This window comes from Pongo abelii, chromosome 4 (assembly GCF_028885655.2).
Source record: "Pongo abelii isolate AG06213 chromosome 4, NHGRI_mPonAbe1-v2.0_pri, whole genome shotgun sequence".
Classification (NCBI taxonomy): domain Eukaryota; kingdom Metazoa; phylum Chordata; class Mammalia; order Primates; family Hominidae; genus Pongo; species Pongo abelii.
Window position 1 is genome coordinate 81,276,903 of NC_071989.2, and position 17,030 is coordinate 81,293,932.

General features: G+C 38.6%; 1 protein-coding gene and 1 pseudogene across 6 annotated transcripts in view; one reads left to right on the plus strand and one right to left on the minus strand.

Annotated features, from left to right (window-relative positions):
* Positions 1-17,030, plus strand: part of ARHGEF28 (Rho guanine nucleotide exchange factor 28) — a 316,787-nt gene that overhangs the window by 172,007 nt on the left and 127,750 nt on the right. For all 6 annotated transcript variants that reach the window (XM_063723960.1, XM_054555205.2, XM_024246795.3 and 3 more), the window contains 2 exons: positions 2,149-2,201; positions 3,080-3,140. In XM_063723960.1, the coding sequence (XP_063580030.1) occupies positions 2,149-2,201; positions 3,080-3,140 (114 nt within the window). The remainder of the gene's footprint in view (positions 1-2,148; positions 2,202-3,079; positions 3,141-17,030) is intronic.
* LOC100437125 (ATP synthase-coupling factor 6, mitochondrial-like) lies at positions 11,034-11,344 on the minus strand (annotated as a pseudogene).

Below are 17,030 nucleotides of genomic sequence, written 5' to 3' on the forward strand. Positions count from 1 at the left end.
TAGGCATGGCAATCTATAAATCTAGTTCACTGGCCTTTTGAGAAGGGAAAGGAAGCTGGAACCTAAATGCACTACCAGGTGTGAACACATCCTCTGTTACTGCAAACTTCATTAACAGATGAGATTGCCTTTTCCATTAGCAATCTGGATAACATGTGTACTGTTCTTCTGAATAAATGCTATATGTACAGAATTCTTTAGGAATGCAATATAATGATCATTTAAGAGTTTATGGCTGAGATGACTTTAAAGGAATGAATGTCCTAAAACAGGCAAAGTAAAAGGGTGTGACTCTTGATGTCTGTGCAGATGTATCTGTACTCTTGATGTCTGTGCAGACGTGTCTGTTGAAACTCTGGTCCAGGTTATCCTTCCCTTCTTTTTTTTTTTTTTTTTTTTTAACGCCTTTGTGGTTTCTTTCCTACTTATCCCAATTTTTAAGATTTGAGTATATGAGTTTCAAAACCAAACCAAATCCCTACTGTACACTTATAATGTGCCAAATACCATGGTAGGTGCTTCACATCAATTTTGTGCATCTATGTAGTGAGACACAGATGTTAATTTTAACTGTGTGTTTTGGACTTTGGCACTTGAAAGCAGGTCCTTGAAGGGTGAAATTAGCCCATTTTGACATTCCTACCTCTGGCAATGCCGTTCATGCCGATGTTACTCTGCTGCCACCTGGAGGCCTTCTGTGGGATGTGCATTTAAAGTCTGGCAGGGATGCTGTGTACACAAGCTGCCTGGGCTGGGTGTCCACTATGATCTTGTCCTCATTCCCTGCTGAGATCAGTTGACATGACCACACAAAATTGGGGTTATTACTTTGTTCGCTGGCTATTTCCTTGTTGGTTTGATCATAGAAGCTAATATGCATTATAAATTCAAGAGCAATATACTATTGTGGCATGCAAATGTGGTATTACTTGCTTTCTGCAAAGCAAATTCAAAGTTATTGTTGTCCAGATTTTTAGAAACACAAGACAAGGATTGTTCGTTTCTCTGCTCCATCCTGGTCTTATTACTTGTAGCTCCATCCTTGTAATTTGTCATCTTTATTATGATTTGTCATGTAGAGCTATATAAATGAATACCTTATACATTTTCTAAGCATGAACATGGATGATAACTCCTAACATTGTTGCCCAGAAGTGAGAAGAGCTTGAATAAATCCACCTGCAGATTTGGGGCATTAGGTAAATTAATAGGAGTGACAAAGCGGAGTGGGGAAGGTCTAGGTAATGAACCTGCTGGAAAACTTCAGGCGTTTCCCCAGGATCAGCATAAAGCAGGGCTGTGGGGGAAGGGATGTGGAACTTCCAGAAAAGGAGTGAGACCCCACAATGTTGGGTAACGCAGATCTTGGGTAGAGACTTTCAGCCATATGTCCTTGCTAGGGATATCGAGTGCTTTAATTTTCCCCAGACCCAAACCTGTTCTTGGTGGTTATTTAGACAATAGTGACTCTTGTTTACGGGCAACTGAGTATTTGGGAACAGAACCAATCAATTAAACCACAGATAAAAATGCTGCCTTGGGTGAACCTTTTTTTTTTTTTTTCATCCCAGTACATCCTGACCACTACTGTTTCCAGGAAACCCTTTATTCAGAAAGAGGACACCCGGTGTGCCCGGGGCTGAGGTTGGAGCTGAGGGCTATGCTGGTGTTCTTGACCTTCAGTGATGTGTAAGGAAAAGCCAGACCTCTTATATAATGAATTATGCTCTTTTAAAACATATTGAAATCTGTGGTATTTGAGGAAATAGACATGTGGGATTTCCTCAGGTGGGTACGAGTCATGTCCTTACAATCTACTATTTTGAAGAACTTTTGGTAGTGAGCAGCCTTCCTTTGGAATCAAGGGCATTTATTTATTTAACGATAATTTTTTCCCCCTCAGGATTTCCTGTGAGAGCTCCTGGGTTTGTTTCCATCTTAGTCCACACAGATAATACCAGAGTATGGACAGTCAGGTTATTAGACACTGCTCTGTGGAGAGCTGATTTTTAAGAGGCCTAATCTAAAAACCTATCTCTGTGCAGAAGGCTCCAGGGCAACTCATTTAAACTTGTCAGCTAGTAGTTGTTGTTGTTCTTCTTAACAAAAGCTCCAATCAGCAGATCCTGATAATTATTTCTTTTGCAGAGATTAAGAATTCAGTGTCCAGCAGATCAGCAGCCGAAAAGGAAGATGTAAAGGTAATGAATGACTCCCTGCTTCTTTCTTCTTTGCACGTCTTCCTATAAAGTAGAAATGAAGATTTAGTGGTAATGAAAATGTTTAAAAAACACTAAAAAAAGGATGTGCCCCAAGTTACTTTCAGAATAATGTGAAATTCTGTTTACTTTTTCTTTTTCTTTTTTTTTTTTTGAGATGGAGTCTTGCTCTGTCACCCAGGCTGAAGTACAGTGGCACGATCTTGGCTCACTGCAACTTCTGCCTCCTGGGTTCAAGCGATTCTCCTGCCTCAGCCTCCTGAGTAGCTGGGACTATGGGCACCCGCCACCACGCCTGGCTAATTTTTGTATTTTTGGTAGAGACGGGGTTTTGCCATGTTGGCCAAGCTGTTCTCGAACTCGTGACCTCAGGTGATCTGCCCGCCATGGTGTCCCAAAGTGCTGGGATTACAGGCATGAGCCACCATACCCAGCCCCATTTTCTTTATCAAATTCTTAATCCCTATTCTTTATAACCAAACCTGGCTATCTTTCTGAGTTGTAGTTGTATATGCAGGGTGATTGACTACATTCTGCAAAACAAATTTCTACTTGAAGTTTGATGTTTATAGATATTTGACAACAATGTGATTACAAGAGTTAATCTGGGAGATGTCCTCTGAGAATAAAATAATCTGTGTACAGCTTTCAAGTGTGTTTCAGCTTGGGATAGATTCATTACTCATTTTTAGCTGTTAAATAATATTAAGTATAAGACTAGTTTTCTGTTTACATGTGATGATACTTGTAACATGTTTTCATTGATGCTTTCCAAGGTTGTTTTTCTAGTTCACAAAAATAAACATTAGTGTAGCATATATGTAATTTTTTAAAAATCCACCTGACTTTATCTTTTCCAGTGTGTCAAAAGCCTGGTGGTTCAACACAATGAACATGAAGACCAGCACAGCCTAGATTTGGGTATGAAATAACGCTTTTACCTATACTCATAGGGGCATCCCAGATCCAGGTTTAGAGTGGACAAGAAGCAAGTAAATTTTAACATAAAATATTCCTTCCTGGTAAACTTATCTATTTCCTGAAACGCATCCAGATAAATTTTATTTGTAGGATCATTTGTAATACTATGACTCTAGAGGTTGAGACTCCATTTACAATCTAAAAAACAAGGCAATCAAAGCTTTTCCTGAACAGTTTTACTCTGAGCCAGTAGCTGGCTTTGGACTTGTCATATGTTCCCTTGTTATTCCTGTGAAGTAGGCACTACCAGTCTCAGGTTTAGGTGAAGCAGTTGAACCACTGGTGGAGAGTAGATTGTGGAATCGAGACTCATAACTTCATTCCACCTGGCCCTAGAATCTCCAAGCTTACCAAAATCCCATTTTGATGCCCAGTGGGGTCCCCTTGGAGCTGAGCCTATGTGATCTACACTGCTGAGCTCAGGAAAAGACCAGATGTTTGTTCTGGGATTTGAGTCTGATGTGAGTGTCCTTTCAGAGGAACCAGGTGTTCCTCCACCCTTGGCAAGGTAGAGGTATTTCCTCCCTCTGACCTGGGAATTCTCATCTGATTACAATATTCTGTTTCACAACTCCCTGAGGACCCCTTCCTAAATCTCCTCCCAGGTACTCTCTATTTCTTCAAGGCTAATTTGGGCCCCAGCCCTATCTCTTGAGTTACTTAGAGGTGAATAGAGCATAATGAAGCTAATGGGGTGTTTGAAGATACAGGCTGAGCTATCAGCAGAGACTGAGTTTGGGCACCTGGATGGTCTGTGAAGACCTCTGGGGCTGACAAGTGAGAGGCAGATGAGCATGAACCATTCCAGTTGGTTTCCTCTGGTTCTGTGAAGCTGAGGCATCTCACACACCTGGAAGGCACACATGGGCAGGACAGTCTTAGAAGTTATAAGGGGTGAGGTGTTGCTGATGGTAGTGACTGAGGGCTCAAGCTGATGTGAAATCAGGAAAAAGTAAATCAATGCTCAGAGTGAGATTAATGGAGAAGGTGGATGACCCACAGGGTCACCGTGAGCCTACACGTGCATGGGCCTCCCTGGAGGCTGGGGGAGTGTGGTTGGTGTGCTGTGCCAACACACGACAGAGCAGTTACAACCATTCAGAAATCATGCTGTGTAGAGCAGAGCAAGGAGGAAGCACCCTTGGTGTTGGTTGATGGTGTTGCTAGTAGCTTGGCCACATGCCAGAGGTGGTTTCCAGGATCTTGCTGCATATGGCCCTACTGAAATTGGAACAGAAATTTAGACCCACACTAAGCAATATACACATCCTTAATATTTTTGCTATTTAAGGTAAGAGTAATGATTTACTTACAGAAGAGGGGAAGAGGAAGGCAAAAAGAAAGCAAACATCTCTGTATAGATGGCAGTCGTGGGCCACTGATGTCAGGGCCATTGCTGTTACTCACGCACACAGGATGTCTCAGCTACAAATTGCATCATGCTCCTGGGAATGTTAGCTTTGAAGAATGTTTACTAAGATGAATTGCTGGGGGAGGGAGGTAGGCTACTAAAAGTATTAAACATTGAGATGATCTTAATTTCAGGTTTTAAAAACTCACTCTAGTTTCAAACTTGTAAACTTGTAAGCAAGAAGCATGTGCTATCGAAATTGTTGTTTGACCTCGTCTGAGTGTTTTGTCAGTAACATCATTAACTCTGTGAAGGATTTGAGAAAGATAAATGAGCACAACTTTAGTCCAGTGATTTATGAAAAGGACCATGATGAGTGTTTTTTGTGCTAGCATTTTCTTTTTGGTTCATTTAAACTTTTTGAATTAATAAAGTCCCCTGAGTTTTTGCAAAGGAAATTATAACAGATTTTCAAAGAACCTGAGACAGAGAACAGGACAGCAAGCTGTGAGCAATAGTCAGATGGTCAGACACAGTCTGGAATAGGAAATGGCTCTCCCTGGAGGCCACTTCAACACTCTTTTGTTATTTGTTATCTGTTATTTTTTATTTTTTGAGATGGAGTTTTGCTCTGTTAGCCAGGCTGGCATGCAGTGGCGCCATCTTGGCTCACTGCAACTTCTGCATCCTGGGTTCAAGCAATTCCCCTGCGTCAGCCTGCCGAGTAGCTGGGATTACAGGCACCCATCACCATGCCCAGGTAATTTCTGTATTTTTAGTAGAGTTGGGGTTTCACCTTCAAACTCCTGACCTAAAGTGATCTGCCAGCCTCGGCCTCCTAAAGTGCTGGGATTACAGTCGTGAGCCACTGCATCTGGCCTCTTTTGTTATTTTGTAAGTGCTTTATTCTGCCCAGTCTCTGAGGAAATGCTGATAAATGGTGTGGGATAAACACATGATAAATGCTGATAAATAGATGCGTAAGTCTTTGCTGACTTGTATTATTCAGAATTGTGTGGTGTGGATGTGGCCTCATCAGTGATACAAGTGCTGTTCCAGTGGTGCCCTCTGTGCTGATGGACACATTCTATAGCTGTTCTATCCAGTGTAGTAGCCTGTGGCCACCTACGTCTATTGAGCATGTGACATGTGACTGAGGAATCGGATTTTTAATTATCTAATTTTATTGTATTGGACAGGGCAGAACAGAGTAAGTTCCCTTTGTGGTGGTGTTTTCTTTCTCCTTCTAGAAGTGTTTTATGCATTTATTGTTTTCTATTTTTTTAAAGTTGTTGTGGTACATAGGAGGTGTATATATTTGTAGGGTATGTGAGATGTTTTGGTACAGGCATGCAATATGAAGTAAGCACATCATGGGGAATGGAGTATCCATCCTCTCAAGTATGTATCTTTTGAGTTTACAAACAATCCAATTATACTCTTTAAGTTATTTTAAAATGTACAGATTAGGTTATTATTGAGTATAGTCACTCTATTGTGCTATCAAATAGCAGGTCTTTTTCATTCTATTTTTTTTGTACCCATCCTTTGTAATGTTTTATTAACCTTTCAGGGCATCAAGAATTACACTTACCATTAGTTTATAAGCTGAAAATGATGGCTGGAGAAATGTCTTGGGTGGGTAACAACCAGCAAGCTCATCCAAGCTGATGCCCCAGAACTAGCTCCGCAAGGAGCTGACATCTATGCCTAATGCAGGAGTTATGGCCCCATTCCCTGCAGATGCTGTGAGGGGTCGGCATTTTGTCGAAGGGGAGAATCATCAGTTGAAGGGCTAAGATCTGCTTCTGTTGCTATCATAGTGCAGAGTGGGATTCCTTCATATTCTGGGCAGTTAGGATGGGGAAAAATGGCAAAGCATTTGAAGGAAACAGAAGAAAAGAAGGTAGATGAAATGAAATGGGTCAATACCAAAAATAAGATAAAAAGAGTCCACTTGGCTCAAGTAAATGGCACTAAACGTGATTAAGAAGTAGGATTTGGCCAGGCGTGGTGGCTCACGCCTGGAATCCCAGCAATTTGGGAGGCCAAGGTGGGTGGAACACTTGAGGTCAGGAGTTTGAGACCAGGCTGGCCAACATGGTGAAACCCTATTTCTACTAAAAATACCAAAATTAGCCAGGCATGGTGGCGCATACCTGCAGTCCTGCTACTTGGGAAGCTGAGGCAGGAAAATGGCTTGAACCTGGGAGGCAGAGGTTGCAGTGAGCTGAGATCGTACCATTCATTGCACTCCAGCCTGAGCAACAGAGCAAGACTCCATCTCAAAAAGAAATAGGAACTGCTTAAAGTTTTGATCCTATTTCTTAATCACATTTAATGCCATTTACTTGAGCCAGATGGACCCTTTGGGCAGCAGCAAATGTTGTGCCAAGGAGAAGGGGAGTGAACATCTTGCAGGAACAAGCAGACAGCCTGTGGGAAATGGAGTAGATGGGGAGTCTCAGCTGTAAAACTGGAATCCCAATTGCAAACAAAGATGCATAAACCATCACTGAATCAGCAAAGCTGCGAATGGCTTGATTAGACACTATCTTGCAAACTCTACTTTTAAGAGGTTGAATCTGAAAAAATAAAGCTATGTGGCTTTGGTTAGAAATTAAGATACCCAGTTAAAAGTTAAGTTCCTCCTTGAGGACTGTGAAACCATAATGCCAGTGTCTCAGGGGGAATTACAGAAGCTCCTGGAACATGATGCTCCTGTTCTTTCATCAAATAATATGTCAAAAGTGTGAGTGAGGTTGTGGGTGACAGACCAGATGTGGTGACACTCATACTGAAGCTGATTTTCCTGCAATAATTTATCACTCATGGTCTGCATTAGATTAAAGAGGACATGAAACTTATTTGGCCAAAGCTGAGTATCTTATGACTATTTGGATGGAAAAATAGGGTTGGTGAAACTGACATGTCAAAACAAGAACTATGTGAGCATGTTTTGACTTTCCCCATGAGGGAAGGTGATAGGGAGATAGAGACTCTCCCTATAGGTGACAGGGGACATGAGGATAGCACTGGCTGGCATCCTCCTTTCTGCTTGGAGAGTCTCAGTACTTTGAAGCTCTAGGCATGAAGCACTGCCTCATCTACGGTTCCAGGTCTGGCTGGTAGAGAGTGGGCTTGGTGCAAGTGCCAGAGAAGATATTAAGAATAGTATCTTGCAAAGTAAGCCTCTTGGAAAAAAATTATGTTAGTCTTCTATAATTATAGAAATAATAAACGTTCACAATAGAAAAATTGGGAATTTTAGAAAGAGTAGAAAAAGAAATCCCTATAATTTCCGCACCCAAAGGCAGTTACTATTAAATTTGGGTATATTTCCTACCAGCATTTTTTCTCATGCATGAATTTCTTTTTTATGTAGCTGTGATCATGAAAACAAGATAATTTGTGTCCTGTGCTATTCATTTGACATATTCCATAAGTAAGCTCCATTATAGAAAGTAACTTAAAATGACATTGTACATTTGTTTTTGTTTGTTTATGTTTTAATAAAGCATGTGGATTACTTCTATAAGACGAAAGGGAAAATGTAGATCCTCTGCATAGGTATTTATTTCCCTCCAAACCCCCTTTTTATAATACGTATTGTTGATTTTATAGAGTGACCTGATCAGTACATGTAGGGGCTCAAATCACAGCTATTCTTTAATACTTTGGGTTACTTCATTGCTATTATTGCTTGTTACTAATATGTAAGATGAGGAAAAGACAACCTTTTGGTGGATGTTGGGACTGGGAGGGAGGGCATTGAGGACAGATGAACCAAAGCTGGATATGGAAGGAAACCCGACTTCATACCAAAAAAAACAAAACAAAACAGAAAAAAGAAAGAAAAAAACCATCTAGAGGCCAGTTGGGAAGAGAAGGAAGCAGAAACAGACAGAAACAAACAATAGGATATGAGGTTCGGGTTTCTTTACCAAGAAGACACAGACCTTTCATGACTGTAGACAAGACCGAGAGAGAAACAAAGCCTCCCCACCCTGAAAGTCCCCCGAAAGGAAAAACATCGGGAAAAGGAAACCGGTAGGAAATGATTGGAAGAACCAAAGAAACAGTCCTCCTAAACAGAATGTTAGGTGGTATGTAATACAGGTTTTCAGGATCTCCATTTGTGGGCATATCTGGGAGAGTCCAGGCCCACATGTGCTAGTGGTGAGCTGGGGGGAGATGGTGCAGTCAATAGTGCTAGTTTGGCAAACAACCAGATAATAGAACTAATTAGGTTAGTTTCTCTTCTTATATTAACCAAAAGTTCTTATATTAACTAAAAGTGCTATTATTAAATAGCACTTGTAAGTCGCCTGTGGAAAATAAGGTTTTGAGATGTTTTTAAAGAGGATCTTGGCCGGGCGCGGTGGCTCACGCCTGTAATCCCAGCACTCTGGGAGGCCGAGGCAGGCGGATCACGAGGTCGGGAGATCGAGACCATCCTGGCTAACACAGTGAAACCCGGTCTCTACTAAAAATACAAAAAAATTAGTCGGGCGTGGTGGTGGGTGCCTGTAATCCCAGCTACTCGGGAGGCTGAGGCAGGAGAATGGCGTGAACCCGGGAGGCGGAGCTTGCAGTGAGCCGAGATCGCGCCACTGCACTCCAGCCTGGGCGACAGAGCGAGACTCTGTCTCAAAAAATAAAAAAAAATAAAAAATAAATAAAGAGGATCTTAAGCATGGCATCTTAGAAGCTGTGACCCCTGTGAGTGGAAGCTGACCCTCTTGGCTGTTATTTAATAACACATGTGTATCTGGACTGAAACCGCAAGAATGTTTCATGAAACATGGGAGGGGGGGACCTTAGCAGAACTCTTCTGAAAAATACGTTTTCAATCCTAATTTTTGGCAGATCTCTCTCTACATCCCAGGCTACAGAGCTTCTGTGCAGTCCTTTCTTTTTTTCTTTTCTCTTTTTTTGGGGAGTTGGGGGGTTATCTCTTTACCACAAACTAAAGCTTCCCAGTGAATCGTTTTGAAGTAAAGGGGCTGGAGACAGTGAAATATCCCAAGAAAACCATTGGGAAGGCAAAGTTATTTGTATAAATTCCAACTCAAATTTTATTCTTTTTGTTCACTTCAAGGAAATTTTCTTACTGTGGTTGTTGAGGTTTCAAAACCAAGGTTGAGAATCACAGTCAGAGATCCCTGAGGGAGCTCAGCAATGCTGAAATCACCCCTAACGTACTGAGTTTTCAGTAGTTTTGGGAATTAGAGAAATGGAGTTCTACTTTTGTCTCAACTGATTACAAAAGGTATTAATGAAAGTGCATTTGTATTAGGTTCACAGACTTTCAATGATTATCACCCGTGAGATCACAGATCTGTGGGAAATGGGCAAACTTTGGGGGAAAAAAGTGTTGAAAAAATTTCCTAACCACTTCAACTTATGAGATGATTAAAACTTTAAAAGTTAATTATTTTTGAACATTAAGAAGAATCAAGTGACTGTAATTTGCTGTCACAGGGTCATTTGTTGGACTTTGAAGTGTAGAATGGGATGAAAGGAGTGGGTTGATATTTACACTGATGTCTTAAGGGCATTATGAGGATGCCTGATGCTTGGCATTAGTACTAACATACCTTTAGTACATTCTAAATTACCTTTTTCTTTCATTTTACAACTTTCTGAAGTGTAATAAGGGAGGGAAAAATGGCAGTACTTTCTCTGAACTCTAAATTTTCCTTCTCCAAAATAAGATCCTTGACCCCAAATAAACCAGCTTAGTGACTAAGCAGATTTCATGTATTCCATTCCTAAAGACTCCTTTAGTTTGATATTTCAATAAAATGATTAGATTATGAACTTTAAACAAATAGAAACTCTTAAGAAAACGACAACAAATCTACAAAACATGAAACAAGTGAAAAATATGAAATATATTCTGAAAATGGTATCTATAAAGTTTGTTTTATAAAAAGTTAAAATAATACCACTAAGGGATTTCTTCCCCTTTTCTTGTGTTGAAACACTTCAGAATACCCATGTATACAGGCATTTACAAAAAAAAAAAATTACATTTACAAAGGGATAATTGGACAGCAAGCTTGATTGCAGTGTGTGTGTGTGTGTGTGTGTGTGTGTGTGTGTGTGTGTGTAGGCTTGTTTTATACTGAGTATCCAGTGGCTAATTCCTTGGAAGGGACTTTAGGGCAATTAAGATTCTGGTTAGCTTTCATGCCAGGCAGCACAAGTTCTAACAATTTATTGGTACAATTTGCTTTACTTTTTAGAGTGGCTAATTTAAAGAACATTTTTATGAAACACGGCCCCTTACTTGAAGCATGGGCAAGAAAGCCAACAGAATTTATTCCTTTTCCCCTGCAACATCACCAAATAATTGATTTGGAATCAGAATTAAAAGAACATTTGACAGTTATGAAATGTATGCTTACTCTGATACTTCTGATTAGTTGTGCAACAAATTCATGACAAATTACCAGATTAATTTTTACTTTATTTCTTCAGGACTGGGGTTTTTCGATGGTTTCAAATTTAGGATCTTCGAATTTGAAATTAGATAACATATTCCTGTCTGCTTTCAGCTTTATAAGTTCACTCTCCAACTCTTGCTGGTGCTCTGGGCCAGTATCAGCAGGTCCTCCAGATGCCTGTTGCTTAGATTTGTATTCCCTAATCTTGTCCACGAAGAGTTTCTGTATGGGATCAAGTTTCTTGTTAAATGCCACTGTGTAACACCAATGTTCCTCTGCAAAGGGAGTGAGACTACTGACCGAATGACAGAGGAGAACTTGAAGAGCCTCTGAAGAATCATGGTGACTCTATGTGCCTGAGCCACCACCTCTGCCACTGCTGTCAGAATCTATTCTTTACATTATGAGGCTTCACTGAAGATGTGTCGCTCAAGTATAGGGAGAAGTGATATAATCAGAGGTCAAATAGGAGGCCCACTAGGAAGCAGTCTGTTGATTCTTCATAATATTTAAAATAACAGAAAATCAGAATAAAGAGTTAAGTTGGGCTGAGTTCAGTGCCTCACGCCTGTAATCCCAGCACTTTGGGAGGCCAAGGTGGGAGGATCACCTGAGCTCACAAGTTCAAGACCAACCTGGGCAACATAGTGAGACCCTGTCTCTACAAAAATTTTAAAAAATTAGCCAGGCATGGTACATGCCTGTGGTCCTAGCTATTCAGGAGGCTGAGGTGGGAAGATGGCTTGAGCCCAGGAGTTCAAGGCTGCAGTGAGTGGTTGCACCATTGCACTCCAGCCTGGATGACAGAGTGAGACCCTGTCAAACAAACAAACAACAAAAAAGAGTAAAGTTGATGGTGTCCAGAGCTTGAGGAAACTTGGAATGAGCTAGGTAGGTTCATCCAGATTCTTGAGATTTGTCTGCCAATGAAATTTCAGCCCATCTAACAGATAGATTCATCTGCCACACAGGTGCCAAATGGAAACCTCTCAGGGAGTTCACTCTTGAGATCTTATTCACCTCATGGAGACACTGTTTTTTTTCCTGTGAATCAGAATTATTTTCAGTATACTTTAACTAGTGTCCTCAGAGTTACATGGCAACTTCACATAGTAAGAACTTAAGCAAAATCAATGGAGCTTAATGCAGGACTTGAATTCTACATATCTGAATATGGATGCAAACATTCTTTTAGCATCAGTTCCACAAACATGTAGTGAATAGAGATTCTATACGTGTTGCTCCCATTCTTTAAAATTTTTTTAAATAAATTTATTTTTTAGGAACAATTACAGGCTTACATACTTTATTTTGATTCCTTACTTTTTACCTGATTTCCGTTTTCTATTCCAGGATCCCATTAGGATCAAGCTGCCGTTAATAAATACTAGTCACGAATTTTGTAGAATGTCCCTTAATTGGGGTTTTTCTAATTTTTTTCACCATTACACTGAGAATTATGGGTTTTGGGAAGAAGACCCAAAGGTAAAGTGCTGTTTTCATCACACCATATAAAAATTACATACTATCAATGTTCATTGTCAATGTTGATATTGACCTTGATCACCTGGCTGAGGTAGTGTTGGTCTGGTTTCTCCACTGTAAAGTTACTCTTCCTCACCTCCGTTTCCACACTATGTGTAGCCCACACATAAGGAAAAAGTGGGGAGTTAATCTGTATACTTGTGGGTGTGGTATCTACATAAATTATTTGGAATTCTTCTACATGGTAAATTTGTCTGTTCCCCCCATTACTTATTCAATCATTTATGTATGCCTGTATAGAGTCATGGATATTTATTTTGCACTTTGGGTAATAATCAAATACTACTTTATTTGTTGTCAAAGTGTTCCAGTTTTGGTAGCTGGGAACTCTTTTAGTTGGCTGTTGTATCCTTTTCACATATCATCAACATTGTATGTATCTTTTTTTTAGGGTGGTAAAAGTGTTCTTTGATTCTTGAATTGTAGGTACACAAAACTATGTGTTTATCAAAACCCACAGAACATTAGAGTGCACCGAGTAAACCTTAATGTATGCAAATTTAAGAAAACCTTGAGGTTGGGGATGGAATGCAGAATGTGACAAAACAATCTAGCTGTATTAAAAATGTTAGAAATAACCTTACCAAAGGGAATTTTGGGTGTGGTGGAGGGAGGTGCAGATCTATTAACTTTGCAAATGAGTGGAGTCTATAAGAATAAAGGCAAAAGAAACTATACAATAAGCACTGTCCTTTGGTTGATACAGTTTTTCTCGCAGGCAAAAAGATTAAGAATTTTGATACCACTCTACATGTATTGCGCAAATAAGTAAATGGATTGTGGCTAGTAGCTGCCACGTTTCTCCCTGTTGGAGTGGGTGCTTACAGATAAGCAGGGGGAAGAGGCTAGAGTAATCCATGTGGTAAACAGATTAGAGTTGTAGATATCAGCATGCACTCATGTTCAGTTAACACAGATACACACGGTTGCATACAGAAATATTTGTAGATATATGTACATAGGTTAGGATACATTTATACATTTTCTTGATCTGGCAGTTAAGAGTGCCTAGAAGGAACCGCACCCCAGAAGTATATATAAGATGAGCCTGCCTGTTTTTTCTTTTTAAGTGAGTTTTATCTATCACATTTTATATGAATTTTAGCTTCAGATCTATGGAATTTATAGTTTATTAAACTCTTTGCTCATTTGTTTATTAAACATTTGTTTATTAAACTATTTGTTTATTAAACTCTTTGTTCATTACAGTTTATTAAACTCTTTGCTCATTTGATACCTCATAGTTAACTTATTTACATGTGGATAACAATATAAAATAATTAACTTATTTACATAGTTAACTATAGTTACCTCATAGTTACTATAGTTACCTCATAGTTACTATAGTTACCTCATAGTTACCTCATAGTTAACTTATTTACATGTGGATAACAATATAAAATCTATATATACTATATCTAGTATATATCAGTATATAGGATCTATATACTATATCTATATATAGTATCTATAGATAGAGATACAATATATCTATATATAGTATCTATAGATAGAGATACAATATATCTATATATAGTATCTATAGGTAGAGATACAATATATCTATATATAGTATCTATAGATAGAGATACAATATATCTATATATAGTATCTATAGATAGAGATACAATATATCTATATATAGTATCTATAGATAGAGATACAATATATCTATATATAGTATCTATAGATAGAGATACAATATATCTATATATAGTATCTATAGATAGAGATACAATATATCTATATATAGTATCTATAGATAGAGATACAATATATCTATATATAGTATCTATAGATAGAGATACAATATATCTATATATAGTATCTATAGATAGAGATACAATATATCTATAGTGTCTATAGATAGAGATACAATATATCTATAGTGTCTATAGATAGAGATACAATATATCTATAGTGTCTATAGATAGAGATACAATATATCTATAGTGTCTATAGATAGAGATACAATACATCTATAGATATGGACACAATACATCTATAGTATCTATAGATATGGACACAATACATCTATAGTATCTATAGATATGGACACTATACATCTATAGTATCTATAGATATGGACACTATATATCTATATCTATAGATATGGACACTATATATCTACATCTATAGATATAGACACTATATATCTATATCTATAGATATAGACACTATATATCTATACATAGTAGACATAGATATAGATACTATATATCTATACGTAGTAGACATAGATATAGATACTATATATCTATACGTAGTAGACATAGATGTAGATACTATATATCTATACGTAGTAGACATAGATGTAGATACTATATATCTATACGTAGTAGACATAGATGTAGATACTATATATCTATACGTAGTAGACATAGATGTAGATACTATATATCTATATGTAGTAGATATAGATGTAGATACTATATATCTATACGTAGTAGATATAGATACTATATATCTTTCTACATATTGTATATATGTGTATATATACAATCTAAATATAAACAATATAAAATCTACATATATACAATATATAAATCTTTATATATACAATATTACATCTATATAAAATATAGTCAAACTTTGCATTTTAAAATTATTAAGTCTGTGAACAAGTCTATGGCATGTAAGAGGTTTTTTTTTTTGAAGGTTTGGGAAAATTGGAATATAACATTATCGGATGCTGCTCTCCTGAAGTCCGTGGGTTCTTCCTAATAGGAGGGATTTCTTTCTCCTTAGGCTATGCCAGGAACTTCCCTATCCCTGCACCTCTACTCTGTCCAGACTTGGGGCTCTTATTCTTGCTTCTCCCACCTGCAGGGCTCCTCACATCCACTATCTGTGTTGCCTATGCAAGATAAATTCAAAATTCCATATGATTTATTATTCACAACAACTGAGCAAATTTGTCCTAATTCTTTCCTTTCAGGTTGTGCTCAGAAACTTCAGCATTTAAAACAAAAAGAGCTTCACCAAAGTTTCCTGTTGTTTGTCTGTTATTTTTCTTAAGATAATCATCTAGGTAAAACTTATATCTGTAGCAATATTAACCAAATTGTGGAAGCTTTGACAATATAATTCTTTTTTTTTTTTTTTTGAGACGGAGTTTCACTCTTCTTGCCCAGGCTGGAGTGCAATGGTATGATCTCAGATCACTGCAACCTCCACCTCCCAGGTTCAAGTGATTCTCCTGCCTCAGCCTCCCTAGTAGCTGGGATTACAGGCACCTGCCACCACGCCCAGCTAATTTTTTGTATTTTTAGTAGAGATGGGGTTTCACTATGTAGGCCAGGCTGGTCTCGAACTCCTGACCTCAGGCAATCCACCTGCCTCAGCCTTCCAAAGTTCTGGGATTACAGGCATGAGCCACCATGCCTGGCTCAACAATATAATTCTTTAACATGTGTTGTTTCAGTCAGGAAATCTATCATTATTAATATTTTAATATTTATATTTATTAATAATAGATTATAATTATTACTATTTTCCTGCCCTGAGGTGTTTTAAGTATTTTCTTGTTTTCTTATTATATGTAGACACATATCATATATCAGTAACTTCTTCTAGCTGGGCTTCTAGGTGATATTCATTTTTTTCCTCTTAGAGAATAGGGGATGTAAAGACCATATCAGAACCTCTGCAGGTGCACATAAATGTTTTTGTTCAAATAAATAAAGGTAATAATGGCAGATAAGAAATTAAAACATTTTGTTTTAAGCAAGATGGTATTACGGACAGTGGCATCATGTGATTCCAATTTTTGACAACAGTGGTTGTACCATGCTCCCGATTTATGTCTATTTTATGTGAATTCAATTTTATGGGCTCTGCAAAAAATAAAAAGTGCTGGGGTTGGGGGGAGGTAGGGAGGAAAATCAGAATTCACACCTCAGGGTGGCTGTACCCATCATTTCATTTTGAGAGAATAAAGTCCGTGAGTGAGTGGGACACTGCAGATGTGAATGTGCTGTTTCTACCATGCTTCTCAGAGTGACAGCGTCTTGGCACAAGGGTAAGAGCCATGCTTGTAAAGATCTTCATTTTCTGTACAACATGGCCTCCCTGTGAAAGCCACCCATTTCACCGGGTGCTTGACCATAGTTAGATCCACAGAAGGACTGTTTGTGTTGAGCTTGCTGAGAAATGACATGGTGGCTTCTAAGGGATTTTGAGGAAGGCTTTATCCATCCCCGATTTTCACCTTATGCTAGAAGTTAAGGCTGCATATGATGAAGCATATATTTAAGTTGTCACTGCACCGGCTCAACTTATCCAGGAAAGGCTTATCCTAGCCTCAGAGGCCTTGCCTCCTTTTATCTGGATATTTTATGACTTTCCAGGAACAATGTCTAGTAGTAGTAAAAACTGTGGTGTCTTGGTGGCTTAACAATTAAGTAGAGAAGCAAAGCAAATCTTCCTCTTCGAGCTCCTTCCCTTCTTCTTCCTCCTTCTCCTCCTCCTGCTGTTTCTGTC